At 45.6% G+C, this 18,107-nt stretch overlaps 1 protein-coding gene across 1 annotated transcript in view; it reads left to right on the forward strand.

Annotated features, from left to right (window-relative positions):
• Positions 1 to 18,107, forward strand: part of ATP2B2 (ATPase plasma membrane Ca2+ transporting 2) — a 174,643-nt gene that overhangs the window by 119,137 nt on the left and 37,399 nt on the right. Inside the window, exons 10-11 of the mRNA XM_007945812.2 lie at positions 1,888 to 2,102; positions 8,249 to 8,491. Of these exons, the coding sequence (XP_007944003.1) occupies positions 1,888 to 2,102; positions 8,249 to 8,491 (458 nt within the window). The remainder of the gene's footprint in view (positions 1 to 1,887; positions 2,103 to 8,248; positions 8,492 to 18,107) is intronic.

An 18,107-nucleotide genomic window follows, 5' to 3' on the forward strand; every position in this document is an offset into this window, starting at 1 on the left:
CACTCCTCTGTGCTATCTCTCAGCTCTAATTATAGGCACACAGCATGGGGAAGAGAGGCAAATTACAGGCTTGGATGCCTATATTTAAACTCAAGGTCTGGTGACAGCTCCCAGTTTCTAGGAGCTTGGCTTCCCGCCCCTGCAATTGTCAGACGGGGTCTGTTGGAGTGGAAGCACTGCAGCTGGGGCTGGGGGTAGGGAAAGATTGGCCCAGGGATTTCCTCCACCCTGCCATCACCATCACAGGCAGAAGACCCCACGGAAACAGGGCACGGGCACAGGGAACTAAGTGATGGGAACAACCCATAACCTTCTAAGTCCCCACTCATCTCCCTTCCCTGCCAGGAATGAGGTTCACAGTCAAGCAATTCTGGGTTCAAATTCCACCTCAGCCTCTCTCTTGGGCTGAATTCTTTAAAAGGAGGGCAAGTGATTTAGTTGTAAAGGATAGCCAGACAGGGTCCTGGAAGAAGCCAGAGAAAACTGAGATTCCAGGAGAAACCCCACACCACCACTGGCCTGACCCCACGAGGGGGGGTTGCATCTGGAGCATAACCCTGCAGTTCTGTCCCCCTTGAAGTAAGGGGGCTGAACTCTTATACCCTGTATCAGCCATTGGATATTGGCCATTAGATTGGTGGTGCATGCCCAGGCCCTTCCTGACAGGGATTCCACACACAGCACACGCTGCAGAGGAGGGGGTTGCAGGTGAGCAGTTCCCAGCAGCACCTGCGGCAGCATCTGCTGCAGCACCTGTGGCAGACAGGTTGGGGGGAGGTGAGCACACCCAACTGGCAGGAGGGATCCCAGGGGATCTGACTGGTCCCACCTGCACCTGCTACAGCTATAGCGTCCCCCTGACCTGTGGCCTTGGGCAAGTCCCTTCCTCTCTCTGAGCCTCAGTTTCCTCATCCAAAAAATGGCTACCTGCTGTTTCCTCTGTCTAGAATGTTCTTCCCCCAAGTCACCACAGCTGTGTCTCATCATCGTTTGGATGTCTGCTCAAATATTTCCTCCTTCAAGGCACCTTCCCTGGCCACCCTAGCTGAAGTAGCCACTCCCTACCATCCCAGATCACTTCCCATCACGTTGTTCTCGCATTGTTCTTGATAGCATTTATCTATACTTGAAATTCTACTGCTCATGTATTTGTTTGCTTGTTGTCTACTCTACCTTCCCCTCTAGAATGCCAAGGGCAGGGACTCTGTCTCCTTTGCCGCTGTATCCCAAGTTCTTAGAATAGGAACTAATGTGCACCTGGCATGTAGTAAGTATGCAAAAGGAATTTGTTGAATAAACAGCTAAATACATACTAAAAACTGCATACTTTTGTTGTTGGAAAGCTCTATGGAAACAGTCCTTATGTATTCATATACTGAACACCTACTGTGTGTCAGGCACTGTGCTAGGCACTTTACATGCATTACCTCAGTTGCTCCTCACAAAGCCACATGAAGTCAACATGCACCCCCATTATGGTGTTAGTTGCTGTCAAATCAGCTCCAGTTTATTGCAACCTTACGTACAACAGAAAGAAGCATTGTCCAGCCGTGCACCATCTTCACCATCGTTGGTGTGTTTGAGTCCGTTGTTGTGGCTATTGTGTCAGTCCACCTCATAGAGGGTTTCCCTCATTTTTGCTGACCCTCTATTTTACCAAACATGATGTCCTTTTCTAGTATTCCAGTTGTACAGAGGAGGAACCTGAGACTTTGTGAGCATCCGAGACTTACCTCAGGTCACAAAGCAAGTGAGTGGCAGAGATGAGATGTGAGCTCAGTTCACTTGACCCCAGAGCCCTTTGTTGCCAAGGATTTAGCACAACTCTCCCTTCCCAGAGTCCCCTGCCTCTAGGAGTCCCTCTGAGCAGGTCTCTCCGCCTTGCAGGCCTGGTGATGTCGGCCATCACGGTGATCATCCTGGTGCTCTACTTCACCGTGGACACCTTCGTGGTCAACAAGAAGCCATGGCTACCCGAGTGCACTCCTGTCTACGTGCAGTACTTTGTCAAGTTCTTCATCATCGGTGTGACAGTGCTGGTGGTCGCCGTGCCTGAGGGGCTCCCTCTGGCTGTCACCATCTCACTGGCCTACTCAGTGAAGGTGAGAAGGGAAAGTAAAGCCAGCAGCTGACGCAGTCCCACCTTGACTGAGGTGGACTACTCTCAGCTCGGGGACTGTAGGGTGGCCTATGGGGCCAATGCTGAGGTTGGAAGAAGAGCTAGAGGAAGGGAGTGGACACACTGGGAGCCCTAAGAGAGGTTATATGAAAGAACCCAAAACTCAGTGCCTTCTGGGAGTCCAGGGAACTATAGCAAACCAGAGGACTGGGCCCTGACTAAGGGGACAGCCACTAATAAGCCCAGCCATCTCTCACCCTGTGGAGATCCAGGCCCTGTTTTGCCAAATGCTTCATGTTTTCAAGACAAGCCAGAAATCCGAACTTTAACATATTGTTGTTAGCTGCTGTCATGTTGGCCCCCAACTCATAGCTATCCTACTTACAATGGGATCAGACCCTTCTGATAGGGTTTGCATTGACTGAAACAGATCACCAGGCCTTTTGTCCTAGTCCCTCTTAGTTTGGAATCTCCACTGAAACCTACTCAACATCATAACAACACGCAAGCCTTCACTGGCAGAGAAGAGGTGGCTGTGCTTGAGATGCATTGGCTGGGAGTCCAACCCCGGTCTCTGTTGACTGTTAACCAAAAGGTTGGAGGTTCAAGTCCACTCAGAGGCACCTTGGAAGAAAGTCTTAGTGATCTACTTCCAAAAAATCAGCTATTACAAATCCCATGAAGCACAGTTCTACTATGACACACTGGGGGTTGCCATAAGTCAGAGACAGCTCGATGACTGAGACTCTAAAAAAGAACTCTCATACAAAAAGGAGCTCTGGTGATGCAGTGCCTAAGGCATTTGGCTGCTAACCAGAAGGTTGGCAGTGCAAACCCACCAGCCACTCTGAAGAAAGAAGACCGGGCAATCTATTTCCATGAAGATTTACCACCTTGGAAACCCCATGGGGGTACTATAAGTCAGAATAAACTCGATGGCAGTGAGTTTGGTTTTTCTTTTTTTCCTAATGTAAAAGCCCCCCACTGGGGACTGGCTCAGGGTTTAAACACTAGCAATCAACTAAACTTAAAAAAAAAAAAAAAACCTGGATAGAATGGGAGAACAATGTGGAATAAAACTCAAAATCATTAAAAAAAAAAAAAAAGCCCAGGTTTACTGGTCTGATAGAACCTGGTGAGATCCCTGAGACTATGGATTCTAGTTACCCTTCAGGTCTGGAATTGAATCCACTCCTATGGCTTCCAGCCAAACAACAGACAGGCATATGGGGTGAACATTTACATCAGGTAGATACACTGCTTAGAGCGATCAGTCCTGGGAGAATATAAAGGCTGTGTATGCACAGGGAGACAGCTTGGGGGCTGGAATGTATGGGAAAGAAGGATAAAGGGAAAAGGTACCTACAGAGAGGAAGTAGGATGAAAGGGAAAAGGTACCTACAGAGAGGAAGTGGGATGAAAGCTATTACATTGTGGGGAATTGCAGTCAATGTCATGAAACAAAATGTGTATGAACTGCTGTATGGAAAATGAATTTGCTCTGTAAACTTTTACCCAAATCACAGAAAAAGTTTAAAAAAAAAAAAAAAAAACTAGACATCACTGTGGAGGCCAAAAGCTATCCCACCAAATTTAAGCAGAAATCTGGCCATCAGAGTCCTTGTTGTTATGTGCCGTCGAGTCAAACCCAACTCATAGTGACCCCTCCTTGGGTTTCCGAGGCAGTATCACTACAGAAATAGATTGCCCAACCTTCCTTCCAAGGAGTTGCTGGTAGGTTTGAACCGCCAGTCTTCTGGTTAGCAGTCAAGTGCCTTAGGCACTATGCTATCAAAGTCCTAGGCCCCAGCTATTGCATTAGTGCAACTAATTTGAGGTTCTCCCTAAAAGTTTTAAAGAAGTTTAAGAGGAATTCTGATTTGATGGAAACCCTACCCCCTTGGGATATAGGCTGAAAATAGATTTTTTTCCCTTTGTTTTTTAACAGCTTTATTGAGATATAATTCATATACCATACAATTAATCCATTAAAAGTGTACAGTTCAGTGGTTCTCAGGATATTCACAGAGTTGTGCAGCCATCAACACTAAAAGCAGAAGCTGTTTCCAAAGAAGTTTAAAGGCAGGGCTGACAAGTCTCTGAATGTCTACTGTGGAAGCTAGAGTGCCTAATTTCTGCACTGATGGCAAAGCCCACCTCCACCCGCTCACAAATGCAGCATGGGCACTGGGCCCAGCCTCCTGGTGTCTCGTGGGCACTGCCAGTCCAATTCCCTCAGGATGCATACTTCAAGCCTGGCCTCCCTGCCAGGTTCTCACAGCCCTGTCCTTTCTGCCCTTACCCCAGTGGCTCTCCACCTCTGAGGGCAGGACCCTGGGCTCCTATTCCCTGTGCCAGAACATCCCACTAGGGGGGCGGCATGGCCACTTGACTGTGTTTACAAACAAGTCACTCACCCTGAGAAGTTGGCAGCACTACCTCCCGAGGACACAGTCTGCATCAGTTTCCAAGCCGGAATTTGGACTGGGCTCTCTGATGTAATTTCATACAGAAAAGAGATCTCCCAGCAGGTGCCAGAAAGTGGCAGCTCTGGGTAAAAGAGAAGGCCCTTATCATCTCCTCGTTTTAGGGTTCTCAGAGGTTTCCCTCCCACAAAGCAAAGCTCAAGCAGGTCGTAGCACAATGCACCTCAGGGACCTGGGGCCTGGGGAAGATGAGTAGGGCGCCACAGCCACCCAGCTGAGCTGGGGGTCTTCTTGAAAGTTGCACAGGGTTGGTTTGGGGGAATCACGTACATTTTTAGTCTTCTATGCACTCTGGAGTAGCACTGGTGGTGCAGTTGTTAAGTGCTTGGCTGCTAACCAAAAGGTTGGTGGTTTGTACCCCCAGCTGCCCAATGAGAGAAAGATGAAGCTGTCTGCTTCTGTAAAGACTTATAACCTTGGAAACCCTATGGGGCAGTTCTACTCTGTCCTGTAGGGTCACTATGAGTCAGAATCAACTCAAAGGCTATGTGTTTGGTTGTTTTTATGGGACTTTTTGTTTTGTGTATGTGTGTTGGTGGTGGTTTTTTGCTTTTTTGCTTTTTTTCTGTTTGTTTTTTGTTTTCTTGGTGTGCTCTGCAGTTCACATCTCTGGCACCAGTAGCTTCAGTTGTCTTAGGTAGTGTTACCTCTACAGTCACTTGATAATCTTACGGTAGCACATCAACCAAGAAGAGGCAAATTATTCCCTCTCTGAGCCTGGTCCTACCCTCTTGGGAGCTGCCATTACACAATAGGTATGACCACTTACAGAGCAGTACTATCCAATAGAGATGAAATAGAAGCCACATGTATAATTTCATACTTCCTAATAGCCATGTTGGAGCTCTGGTGGTATAGTGGTTAAGGCATTTGGCTACTAACCAAAACGTCAGTAGTTCGAACCCACCAGCTGCTCCACAGAAGAAAGACGAGGCAGTCTGCTTCTGTAAAGATTTATAGCCTTGGAACTCCATTGGAGATTGCTATGAGTTAGAATCAACTTGATGGCAGTGAGTTTGGTTTTTTTGTTTGAGTAGCCCGTTGAGGGTAGTAGTTCATTGCTAGAATTCTCTCTCTCTCTCTCTCTCTCTCTCTCTCTTTCTCTCTTTATTTCTGTTGTGATTTGGGTGAAAGTTTACAGAGCAAATTCATTTTCCATACAGCAGTTCACACACATTTTGTTTCATGATATTGACTGCAATTCCCCACAATGTAACAGCTCTCTTCGCATTTCCTTCCTGTAGTTACCTCTTCCCTGTGTCCTTCTTTCCTGTTCTTTCCTGCCCCCTGAGCTATCTCCCTGTGTAAACACTGCCCTTCTGTTCAGTGGTAGAATTCTCACCTCCCATGTGGAGGACCCCGGTGTGACTCCTGGCCAGTGCACCTCATGCATAGCCGCCACCTGTCTGTCACATGGGGTGTGTTGCTGTGATGCTAAACAGATTTCAGTGGAACTTCCAGACTAAGATGTACTAGGAAGAAAGGCCTGGAGATCTACTTCTGAAATTCAACCAATGAAAACCCTATGGATAACAAGGGTCTGATCCACAACCCATGGCATAGGAGTGGGTAGCATTTAATTCTATTGTATGTGGGATTGCCATGAGTCAGGGGCTGACTCAATGGGAGCTAACAACAACAGAAAGTCAGGTTAATATCAAAAAAATGAAATTAATTTTAATAATGGAGTTCTGGTAGCATAGTGCCTAAGGCACTTGACTGCTAACCAGAAAGCTGATGGTTCAAACCCACCAGCCACTCCTCGGAAGGAAGGTTGGGCAATCTACTTCCGTAGTGATACCATCTGGAAAACCTGAGGAGGGATCACTATGTGTCGGGTCCGACTTGATGGCACACAACAACAACAACAATTTACTTTAACCCAATATGTCTAATTTATTAATTCAACATACAATCCATATGAAATTATTGAGATATTTTACATTCCTTTTTTCATAATAAGTGTTCAATATCCATTGTGTATTTTACACTTACAACACATTCCACTTCAAACTAGCCACACTTCCAGTGCTCAGTAGCCTCGTATGGCTACCATATTGGATAGTACAGGCTTAAACAATCTTAAACCCAATAGATGAAGCCTCTTCAGAGAGTGAAGATGGGCTGAGGCCCAATGGAATGAGCAAGACTGTGAGGTTAAACAGAGCTGGGCTCTAACCCTCACAGGTGTCTGATCTTGATCAAGTCACTTTGCCTTGGCTTCTTCAATTGCCAAAATGGAGTATAAGAATTTTCGCAGATCTCATGGCATTCTTAGACATCAGACAAGAAAACAAATGCAAAAGAGCTTTGCAAACTGTTAACTGTGTCGCAGCTTCAACTTGCTGTTGGTCATCCATTCAATAAACATTTATTGTTACTAATATCCCCAAGAGAAACTGCAATGGCATATAATCCTACCAACACTCATTTTTTAGTTAAATAAACTTTTATTAAAATTATGCTAATTAAATCCATTTTCACCCTTACTACAAAGAGTTACAATGAGGAACAAGAATAAAGGAAATCGCATTCCTATGCACAGACTAGAGCTCAATCTGACTCAGCCTCTGGCAGCTTTTCAAGTCCCTCCTTGCCAGATAGGGTCACTGTGTCAGTAGGGCCTGCATTAAAAATACTTTATTTGCATCAGTTACTTGAAAACCTGGAAGAAGGTAGGGGAATGGAGGTGGGGCAGAGAGAAAAGAAAGTGTATGAAAGAAAATAATTAATATGTATAGTAGAATTTCATTTTTTATTACAAAATAAAAAAAAGATGTTGGTGTATAAGAAAATGTGTCAGTTCTGGGTGGTAGTATTATGGCTGATTTCTTTTCTTTTTTCCATTTTGTGTGTCTATACTTAAAATAAATTTTGTGGCTTTATTATGCAAGTAGTAATTCATGTTCATTGTAGAAACATAAAATCTACAGAGTTAAAAAAAGAAAACAACAAAAATCTCCTATAATTCCACCACAGAGATAATTACGTTAATATTATAATATGCATCGTTCCAGATGTTTTTCTGTCTATAAGCACATATGGAATCCCTAGATGTCAGCTCGAATCCACCCAGAGACACCTTGAAAGAAAGGCTTGATGATCTACTTCTGAAAAATCAGCCCTTGAAAACCCTGTGGAGCACAGTTCTCTGACACACATGGGCTTGCCATGAGTAGGATCCACGACAACTAACAATATATCCTAAATTCATTGTGTTTGGTGAGATCAAAGTGATTGTGAAAACCAGGCAACAGTGGAAGATGATACATATCAGAAAATCCATAACCAAATATGGAATTGTTACTTATGTTATAAAAAAAAAAATATTTGAATTAGTCGGTGAGGACACAACCTTAATTTATTATATTTTTCCCTAGAAAATGTAGATTATTTATGTAATCAGAATTAATAAAGTCAATCAACTATTTTAAATGGCTTAGTTAGTGAAAGAGAAAGAAAAGGCTCACATACACAGAAAACCCCAACGTAGAAGGCTGCAATCCCCGAGGTCCTCTGCCTGGTCAGGAGAGGCAGCTCTGCCTCATTTACTGTGGCAGCTCTGCCTCATTTACTGTGTTTTTACCCAGCACACCTAGCTCCCTCTGCTCACTGATGCCTTCTCACCTGCCCCTCCCCCCAGAAAATGATGAAGGACAACAACCTGGTGCGCCACCTGGATGCCTGTGAGACCATGGGCAATGCCACGGCCATCTGCTCAGACAAGACTGGCACACTGACCACCAATCGCATGACAGTGGTGCAGGCCTACATCGGCGACGTCCACTACAAGGAGATCCCTGACCCCAGCTCCGTCAATGCCAAGACCATGGAGCTGCTGGTCAATGCCATCGCCATCAACAGCGCCTACACCTCTAAGATCCTGGTAAGTGGGTGTCAACTGCAGCCACTAAGGGGAGCCACTATAGGGAATGACATCCATGGGATGAAACAGAAATACTGGGTAGGTTGAGCAAAGTGATTCATGGTTTTTATTTGTTTGTTTGTTTTTATTGCAGTAAATATATATATGTAACAAAATACCTGCCATTTCAACATTCTTCATGTGTACAATTCAGTGATTATGTACATTATGTTCATCATGTTGTTCAACCATCACTATTATCCTTTTCTAAACTTTTCCATCACCATTAACAAAAGCTCAGTGTCCTCTAAGCAATGAATCCCCCTTTCCTCTACCCACCCCTGGTAACTACTAATAAACTTTGGTCTCTGTACTTTTGCCTATCCTAGATATTTCATATAGGTGGGATCATACAATATTTGTCCTTTTGTGACTGATTTATTTCACTCAGCATAATGTTTCCAAGGTTCATCCATGTTGTAGAATGTATCAGAACTTCATTTCTTTTTATGGCTGAGCAATATTCCATTGTATGGATGTACACTTTGCTTATCCATTCACCTGTTGATGAACACTTCGGTTGTTTCTACCTCTTGGCTATTGTGAAAAGTGCTCCAGTGAACATTGATGTACAAGTATCTGTTTATGTTCCTGCTTTCAATTCTTTTGGATATATAACTAGGAGTGGAATTACTAGTTCATATGGCAATTCTATGTTTAGCTTTTTAAGGAACCAGCAAACTATGATTTGCTTTTAATTCCTGCTGGTATTTTGCGGGATGATCAGATAATGAGTGACTTGTGTCTTTTTTATTTCATATTCCATTAACATTGCTATGATGTTTGCATGACTGTTTTAGGTTCGCCTGACTGTTATAGAACTGTTTTAGATTCTCTGGAGAAACAGAACCATATATGGGAGATATATATATATATATATATATATTCCTTTATAGTGGACATTGTTAATGTAGGTCCACATCACTGTCATGCAATGTATACCCATACATGCAAGTAGGTAAGTAGAGATTTATTTTAAAGAATTGGCTCACTCACATGTAGGGGCTGACATAAACCACGCAGACTGGAAGCTCCAGCAATCTTGAGTCTGAAATCCATAGGCCAGACAAGATGGAAACTAGCAGGATATCTATATTACAGGCCTGAGGCAGGATCTTTCTTCCTCAAGAAATGTCAGTTTTTGCTCTTAAGGCCTTCAACTGATTGGATGAGGCCTACCCACATCATGGAGGGCAATATACTTTCCTTAATATCATCCGATTGTAAATATTAATCACATGTAAATACCTTCCTAGTAACATCTACACTAGTGTTTGAGCTAACAACTGGGCACCATAGCTTAGCCATGTTGATAAGTAAAATTAACCATAACAATGAAAAAAAAGATTGTTGTTGTCTTTTTGTAAATCCTATCATTGATCCCCAAAAAACAAAAACTTTTTATTAGCAAGATTTTGCTACATAACAAACTACTCCTAAAACTTAGTGGCTCAAAACAAAACTGCATATTTAGCTCACAATTCTGCAAGTCAACAATTCAGCCTGGGCTCAGCTGGATGGTTCTTCTGGTCTTGGCTGGGCTCCCTCATGCATCTGTTAGGCTGATCTAGGATGGCCCACTCTGTGTGTCTTACTTCCTCCAGGGGCTAATCTGGTCTTATTCACAGGATTCCAAGGGAAAGAGCACAAATGTGTAAAGCCTCTTGAGGCCATGGCTCTGAACTGGTCCTGTGTCACTTCACCACATTCTGTTATCCACCAGGAGTCAAGAGGTCAGCCTAGACTTAAAATGAAAGTAGATTTCACCTCTTGATGAGAGGTGCTGCAAAGCCACATAGCAAAGGGGATGGATTTAGAGAGGAGAATAACTGTGGCCATTTTCACAATCTATCAGAAGTTGTTTGTAATAGTAGTAGTAAGACTAGTTTTGATAAGAAAGGCTCTCATATTGTCTCTCATACTGTCTCAGCTCAGCTGTCATCATACTGTCATCCTTATTGGGTTGAGAAGCTCAGGTTGCCTCCTCATAATTAACCAGCATTTGGATCAAGAAAAACACGAGTTTGCCCGTCCAGATGTCAGCCACATCCAGACGTCGGATATTCCTACAGTATAAGCATCTGGGGGATCAGCTGTGCTTTTTTGCTTTCCCTTCAAATGTGCCCAGCCCTGACCTCTCCCTTCTGCAACTGAGCCAGCTCCAATCTTCCTGCTTAGTCTGGATTTGTGGGAACCACCAGCTGTTTTATCTCAATACAGGGAGAAGAACGTGAGTCAGCAGTGAGGGGCCCAGAGTCAGTGGGAGGAAGAGAGGAGGTGGCTCTTGCCCACAGGCTGGGACTGCATACTGCACTGTGGCTGAGCAGCCACTGCCTCATGCTCGAGCTGCCAGAGATAGAGGCAGAATTCATAAAAGGGGAAAGTAGGTCGGGAGAACACGTGCCAACGAGTGATAGAGAACCCGGGGGCTGATGCCAGAAGTGATGACCTTTTTTGTCTTCTTTTCCCCCCATCCCAATTTGAGAATCAAGGGAGATCAGGGATGCTTGGTTCTGCTCCTCAGCCTTCCTAAAATAACCGAGGTGCTATAATGATCTTGTCCTGCCCACATGACAGAGAGGGAGCGGGGTGACTCCCAGAGCAGGCCTCAGGCAGTGGGGGTGGCTGCGGGGGCAGAGCCCTGTGAGGTGGGCTTAGATTGAGATGTACATTATTGAACTACAGCAAAAAGGAATTCTGGGATCTGCCACAAGGGCTGTGGGAACATCTCCACAATGAGAAATCTCAATTAGTCAGTGTTTCGTAGCACTGGCAGCAAAATTAAAATCTCATTTGCAGATGTGAGTTGACTGAGATTGTGGATCTAGGCATTGAGGACAGGATCAGTTGGTCCAGTTGGGAATAATGTGTAGTTACTGAGACAGGAGAGAGATGGTGATCAGGGAACAAGGATCCTTGGTTTGTAACCCAAGCCAAGTCACTGACCCTCCCGGGCATCAGTGTCCCATTCTCTCCTTTGAAGCTAGGCATCCCGGGATCCCTATGCCTCAATTTCTGGGTCTTTCCAGGCTCTCTTTCCCTGAAACTGACATCCATAGGTATGGGAGGGATAGCAGAGGCCCCTGATATGGCTGGGAAGTGGTTAAAGCTCATACTCTGAAGCCAGACAGCCGGGGTTCAAAGCCCTCACTAGCTATGTGAATGTTAAACTTCTTTGTGCCTCAGCTTCCTAGGGAAATAACAGGCTTGTTGTGAAGATGAAATGGGTTAGTAGGTGGCAAGTGCCTGGCTCATATTCAACACTTCAATATAATTAGTGATGTCATTGTTGTTATTCAGCCATTAAATTACCCATTGAAAGGGAAGTCCACTTGTAGCAATGCAGTAGTTAACAAATAAATAAATAACTAGACAGCAAAGACATCTGGGCTCCAGAGGGAAAGGGTTCAGTCTCGAGTCACGCAGGCAGTTAGTAGCAAAGCCAATCTCGAATCCCCGCATCTTGGATCCCATGCCCTGGATACCCCAAAGCCAGCTGCTAAAAGGACAAGGAGGCCACATATTCTGACCTCTTTGAACCCCACAAGAGGAAGGCAGAATCACCATCAATAGCCCAAGGCCTATTACTGCAAGGCCAGACATGCTGCCTCCTTCCAGCCCTTTCTCCAACCGTTCCTCCCAAAGCACCCACCACCTCCTGGGTTCAATAATTCGCTGCAGTGGCCACACAGAACTCACAGATTATGGAGTTTACTGGGGAAGCAGCAGGCTACAATTAAGTTCAGGAAAAATGCTCAGTCTCTCTCCCAGCCCACCGTCCCTCAGCCAACGGTCTCTCACAGTCTGTTTCCCAGCAGTGCTGGTACCTTGGTGTCTCACTCAGCATGCGTGTCTCTTACATCTCTTTTTCAGAAGTGCGTGTCTCTTTCAGCAGCATGTCTTCCTCAACCAGCAGTCAGAGAGAGTTCTGCCTCTAGGAGGCCTCCTTTTGAGCTTGGCAGAGTGGCCAGACCAACCAATCATAACAACAGAATTCTAAGCACCTGAGAGTAAGCCTCCCATAACATTGCGTTGTGCCACTCCCAACAGAAATAACCCAGGTGGATAACATTTACAATCAGGAGCTCCTCAGTTGCTCATTCCATCACTGAGTTTATAATGACTTATGTGTAGAAAAGCCATACCAAGTAATTTACTACACCGCATCAGCTGTTGAGTTGGGATGTCAAGACCAAGTTCTTGGTCATTAGAACCAATCGTGCAGCATCTTTTGCCTACTGTTGTCTTAAGAAAGGAAGCCTGAGGTCCATAAGATCCAGCCAGGATCTGGGCCCAGATGAAGAATGTGAAGAGGTGAGGGTTGCTTAGTTCAGAGCAGAGGTCAAGTTATTCACCAAACCAGACTGAGAAATCTAGACTGCAAGACTTCCTTGCACCATATGAGAAGAGACAGGGCAGGAAAGACATGCATTGTCTTCTCCATACTACCCTCACCTTTGGAAAATGAGCCTGGCCCAGGTCTCCCACTGGCTGTATTTCCCCTTCCATAAAAACACTAATTCCTCTGTGTTATCTTGATGTCTGATGACCCAGAAGGCTGTGGGCTCCTTGAGAGCTGAGTCATCTTTGTGCCCCTTGGCATAGGCTCCTGAGAAATACGGGGTGGATGGATGGGTGGGTACGTAGGTAAGGTAAGTGAATTAATGTGTGAATAAATGGATAGATGTATAATTGATGGGATGAAGTGTGGGTAGGGAGAAAAATAGATGGGTGGATGGATGGATTTGTGGATGATTGGATTGGCCAGTATGAATGGAGGATCTCAGAATAGAGTTGGTATCTTCTGCTTGCCTATTGTGGCAGCAAGAGGTAGGAGTTGGCCCCAGGCCCAGTCCCATAGCCAATTAGTGCTCTCTTAGCACCTCCAGCCTGCTCAGCTGGTTAGTTTTGCAGCCTCCCTCAGCCATCCTGTCTGCATTGTTCCTGAGACCTCCTGATTAGCTGGTACCTTTTTTCTAAAAAGAAAAACACTAGATGAGGGTGGGTTGTGTGAGTGTAGTAAGTCTACATGCACTCATTGCCCTAGAGACCACCTAGCCAAGCCCCCTCACTTTACTGAAGCCCAGAAGAGAGAAGGAACTTGTCCTCAGACACTCTGTTAGTAAAGTTAGAACCCAGATGTTTTGACCATCCAGGAAGCAATGGTTAAGCACTTTTGGCTCTGAAGTCAAACAGACCAGCGTTCAAATCCCAGCTCTATACTTACTGCCTGTGTGACCCTGAGCATGTTATTTAACCTCTCTGAGCCTTTGTTTTCCAATCTGTAAGGTGAGCATATACCCAAAAAAAAAAAACCTAACTCATTGCCATCAAGTCAATTCCAACTCATAGCGACCGCCACTGGGTTTCCAGGGCAGTAAATCTTTACTGAAGTAGATTGCCCAGTCTTCTTTCTAGTGGCCTGGTGGGTTTGAAACACCAAGCTTCTGACTAGCAGTCAAATCCCTTAGGCACTGTGCCACCAGAGCTCCTTAAGGTGAGCATATAGTGAATGGTAATTGCCAACATTCACTTGTTAGCTGTCATTGAGTCGGTTCCTGACTCATGGCAATCCCATGTACAATGGGATCATGCACATGAAGACAGACATAGCCCTTGTGGGTTTGCACTGGCTGATTTTCAGATTTAGACCTCCAGGCCTTTCTTCCTAGTCCATCTTCATCTAGAAGCTCTGCTGAAGTTTCTTCAGCATCATAGCACCACACAAGTCTCCACTGACAGAGGGGTGGTAGCTGTGCATGAGATGCATTGGCCAGGAATTGAACCTGGGTCTCCTGCATGGAATGTGAGAATTCTACCATTGACCCACCACTGCCTCCAGCATTCACTTAGCCAGGCACATGCTAACTGCTTAATATACATACGGTGTCTTTTATGACAACCTGTGGAGTAGGTGATATCACATCTCCAGTTGATAGATAAGGACACTGAAGCTGAAAGCAGTTAAGGGACATGCCCAGAGTCCCATGGGAGATAAGCAGCCTAGCCCTCTGACCCCAAGCCTGTACAGCTCAACTCACCATGTGCCCCCACCCAGCTGCAGCTTCCAGGCTGCTGTGAAGGTCAGATGAGGCCATGCACGTAGAGCGCTCAGCACAGTGCTTAGCACATAGTAAGCACTCAGCTGACATTAGTTATTCTCACTGTCATTATCTCTGTTATTATTTCTGAGCTTGACCCTCTGCAGTTAGTTTTGCCAATCACTAACTTGCTTGACCTTCCACATAGCTATCAGATAACCAGGGCAAATAGGCCCATTCCCATCTTGCAGCTAAGAAAACAGACTTGCAGAAACATCAAGTGACCTGCCCAAGTTGCACCCTGAGTTGGTCCTAGAGCCCAGAAATTCTAGAGGTGTTCCCCAAGCAGGCAAGGGGGTGAAGGCATCTCAAGCAGAGAGTACAACCAGCAAAAGCCTAGAAACCTGAAGGTACGTGACTCATTCTGGAAACAATGGTTGGTCTGTGACCTGAGCATTTCTACAGGGCCTGAATGATGAGAGGGGAAGCTGGGGAGGCAGGGGCAAGCTCCATGACAGCAGATAAGCCCTTCATTGGCTTTCTCATCACAGAACTCAGAAAAACCACTCCAGGGACAAGAAAGGAAGGTTCAAGGCTACAGACAGGGAGGCCAAGAGCCAGCCTCCTCTCAGAAGCCCACTTCCCTCCCAGCCTCCATCACCTCTGAGGGTGGTGGAGGCTCTTTTCTTCCCATCCATGTTTCTACTCATTAGGAACTGAACTTGCTCTCTCAGAAAAGCTACATGAATCGTCCTTTAGTCAGAAATTGCTTCCTTGCCTAAGAATCCTGGCACACCCTCAGATTTCCTTTGTCATCTCTGACTCTTTAAACATCAAGACTTCCACTAGTTCCTCCTCCCAGCCCTGCTGCTGCTCCGAGTACAGCCGCGCTTAAAGATGGAAATAGTTCTTTCCTCTCATCGTTGAGGCCCTGTGCTTTCTTGAGAAAACGTTTTCCTCCTCCACCCACATTTACTCTGCATCCTGAAGCCACCCGAAAGAACATGCATGTTATATTTTATGAGGCCTCTTTTAAAGTAGGTTGACATGGTGGTTGACATTTGAATTACTGAACTGAGGATGAGTGTTTGCAGATTTTTTTTTTTTTTTTTTTTGAGTGGTTATGGCCTATTTCTGAACACAGACTATGGAGAGGAAAAGAAATATGCCTGGAGCCCCTGAAACAGTTCCAAAGGAAGAGGCAAGAAGGATTTCCTTGGCTGGATACTTTTCCTGAATAAATAAGCCAAGCTTCACCTGGTTAGAAAAACCAAGTCCTCAGCATCCCCCCATAGCAAAACAGGTGGCCCCAATACCACCAGCCCCCAGGAAGCCCCAGTACCTCCAAAATGACAGGGCAGGTCTGTTTTATTGTGTTTCCCATAAATCTTAGAACTGGGGCAGATGGTAAGATCTGAGGAAAAGCGAGGAGGTAGGGGAAGTAACTCTGAGAAGTAGAGATAAACCTTGAACTCAGATCTCCTGGCTCCAAGCCCAGGGCTCAATCTACTAACTAATGAAACTCTATGTGCCCCTGAGTCATGCCACACCCTAAGACTGGGCTCTAGCCAAGCAAAGGGGTGCTAGGAGGTACAGTAGACTCTGGAAGTGACTGTATGGGACGTTCAAATGCAGGTGGGGTCGGGAATGACATTTTGGGATGTGAACATCCCAGGGAGGTAGGGGCCTTCCTGCTGGTTTCCAACAACTGGTTTGGTTCTAGATTCTTGCACACATCATCTCAGAGAGAAGGGTTTTTAAAACAAATCACCCAGATGGGGGATTCCAATTTTGAACAGAGCTATCAACCCACTCACCAGCACACAGACTGAAGGAGTTCGCTTTCCAGCAGTGTGTCTCCATGTTGCAGGGGGTTCCCAAGACCCCATGTGGACCTGTCCTGGTATGCCGTCCTGGATATCCACACTGAAGTTGTGCCTCTCCAGCCTCTGGGGTGGATGCTGTGACTCACTGGAGGACTCTGCTCCGTCACACTCTTCAGCATCCTGGCACCCAAGAAACTCCTGCGAATTAGATGATAATTCTAGAGACCAAACTTCTGCCAGAATTCCATCCTACCTACCACCCCACCACCACCATTGCCAGCATTCTCCCCCACCTCCTTGTGGTAGTTAAGTTTGTGTGTCAACTTGGCTGCGCCTGGTTGAGTGGCTGGGCAGATGGATGTAGTTATTTCCAATGATGAGATTAGTAATAAACTCCATGGTGGAATCTATTGGCGCAGCTGAGTAGCTGCTTTAGGGATGTGGTCTGCTTCCCATATATAAGAAACAGCTTTGGGAATGGTCTCTAGACTTCAGGCACACTTAAACTCTGCATATTGCCAGACTTGGGGCTTCTTCTGGACTTGAATTAGTGGCCTGCCATGTTGTTTGGGGAGCTCTGGTAGCGTAGTGCCTAAGGCATTTGACTGCTAACCAGAAGGCTGGTGGTTCAAACCCATCAGCCACTCCTCAGAAGGAAGATGGGGCAATCTTCTGTAGCGATACTGCCTCAGAAACCCAAGGAGGGGTCGCTATGAGTCGGGTCCGACTTGACAGCACATAACAACAACATGTTGTTTGGTAACATTAGGACTGTGCCTTTTTACTTGTCAACCTTGGGCTTATCAGCCTCAGCAGCCAGCAGCTGCCTGAGTGAAGAAAAGCTTCTAGCTTCAGTGGGCCAGGAGCAGGAGGCAGAGCTGAAGCCCAAGGTTGAAGGGCTTTCATCCAGCCTCTAGACCTTAGCACTTTGAATTTGGACTTAAAGCCTCCAAAATTGTAAGATAATAAACCCCTGTTTGTTAAAGCAATCCCATTTGTGGTATATTCCTGTCATAGTGGCACTAGGTAACAAAAACACCCCTCCACATAGAAGCACAAAAATCATTCATTTATTCATTCCACAAATATTCGTTGGATTCCTCCCACCTCACCCCTGCCAATGCTAAAACTAGGGATACAGAGATGAGCAAAACAGACACCACCTGCCTTCTTGGACTCTAAACTGATCACCAACCAGATAACCAAGAGCAGACAGTTGTAAATGCTAGCGAGGAAGCAGGAGCTGCTGGGAGAGCATGTGCTATGGGACTCAGAGCCAGAAACACCTGGGGTCAAACCCTAGCACAGCCACTTACTAGTGTAACCTGGCCTCTCTGAGCTTTACTTTCTATAATTGTAACATGAAAATAACAGTTGTCACTGCCTTCTAGGGAGCTGTGGGCATACAATTAAATGGTGCATGTGAAGAGCTTAGTAAAGTGATGAGCACATGGTGTGGTTAGCTGCCATTGAGTCTGAGCTCATGGAAACCCCAGGCACAAGCCCCATGATTGGTTGTGGATTGGACTGTTGTGATCCATAGGGTTTTAGTTGACTGGTTTTCAGAAGTAGATTGCCAGACCTTTAAGCTTCCTAGTCCATCTTAGACTGAAAGCTTCACTGAAACCTGTTCAGCATCATAGCAAAATGTAAGCCTCCACTGACAGACGGGTGGTGGCTAAGCCTCCAGTGCACTGGCCAGGAATCAAA

Source organism: Orycteropus afer, unplaced genomic scaffold (assembly GCF_000298275.1).
Source record: "Orycteropus afer afer isolate SDZICR_OR568_19922 unplaced genomic scaffold, OryAfe1.0 scaffold00144, whole genome shotgun sequence".
In the NCBI taxonomy this organism is placed as follows: Eukaryota; Metazoa; Chordata; class Mammalia; order Tubulidentata; family Orycteropodidae; genus Orycteropus; species Orycteropus afer.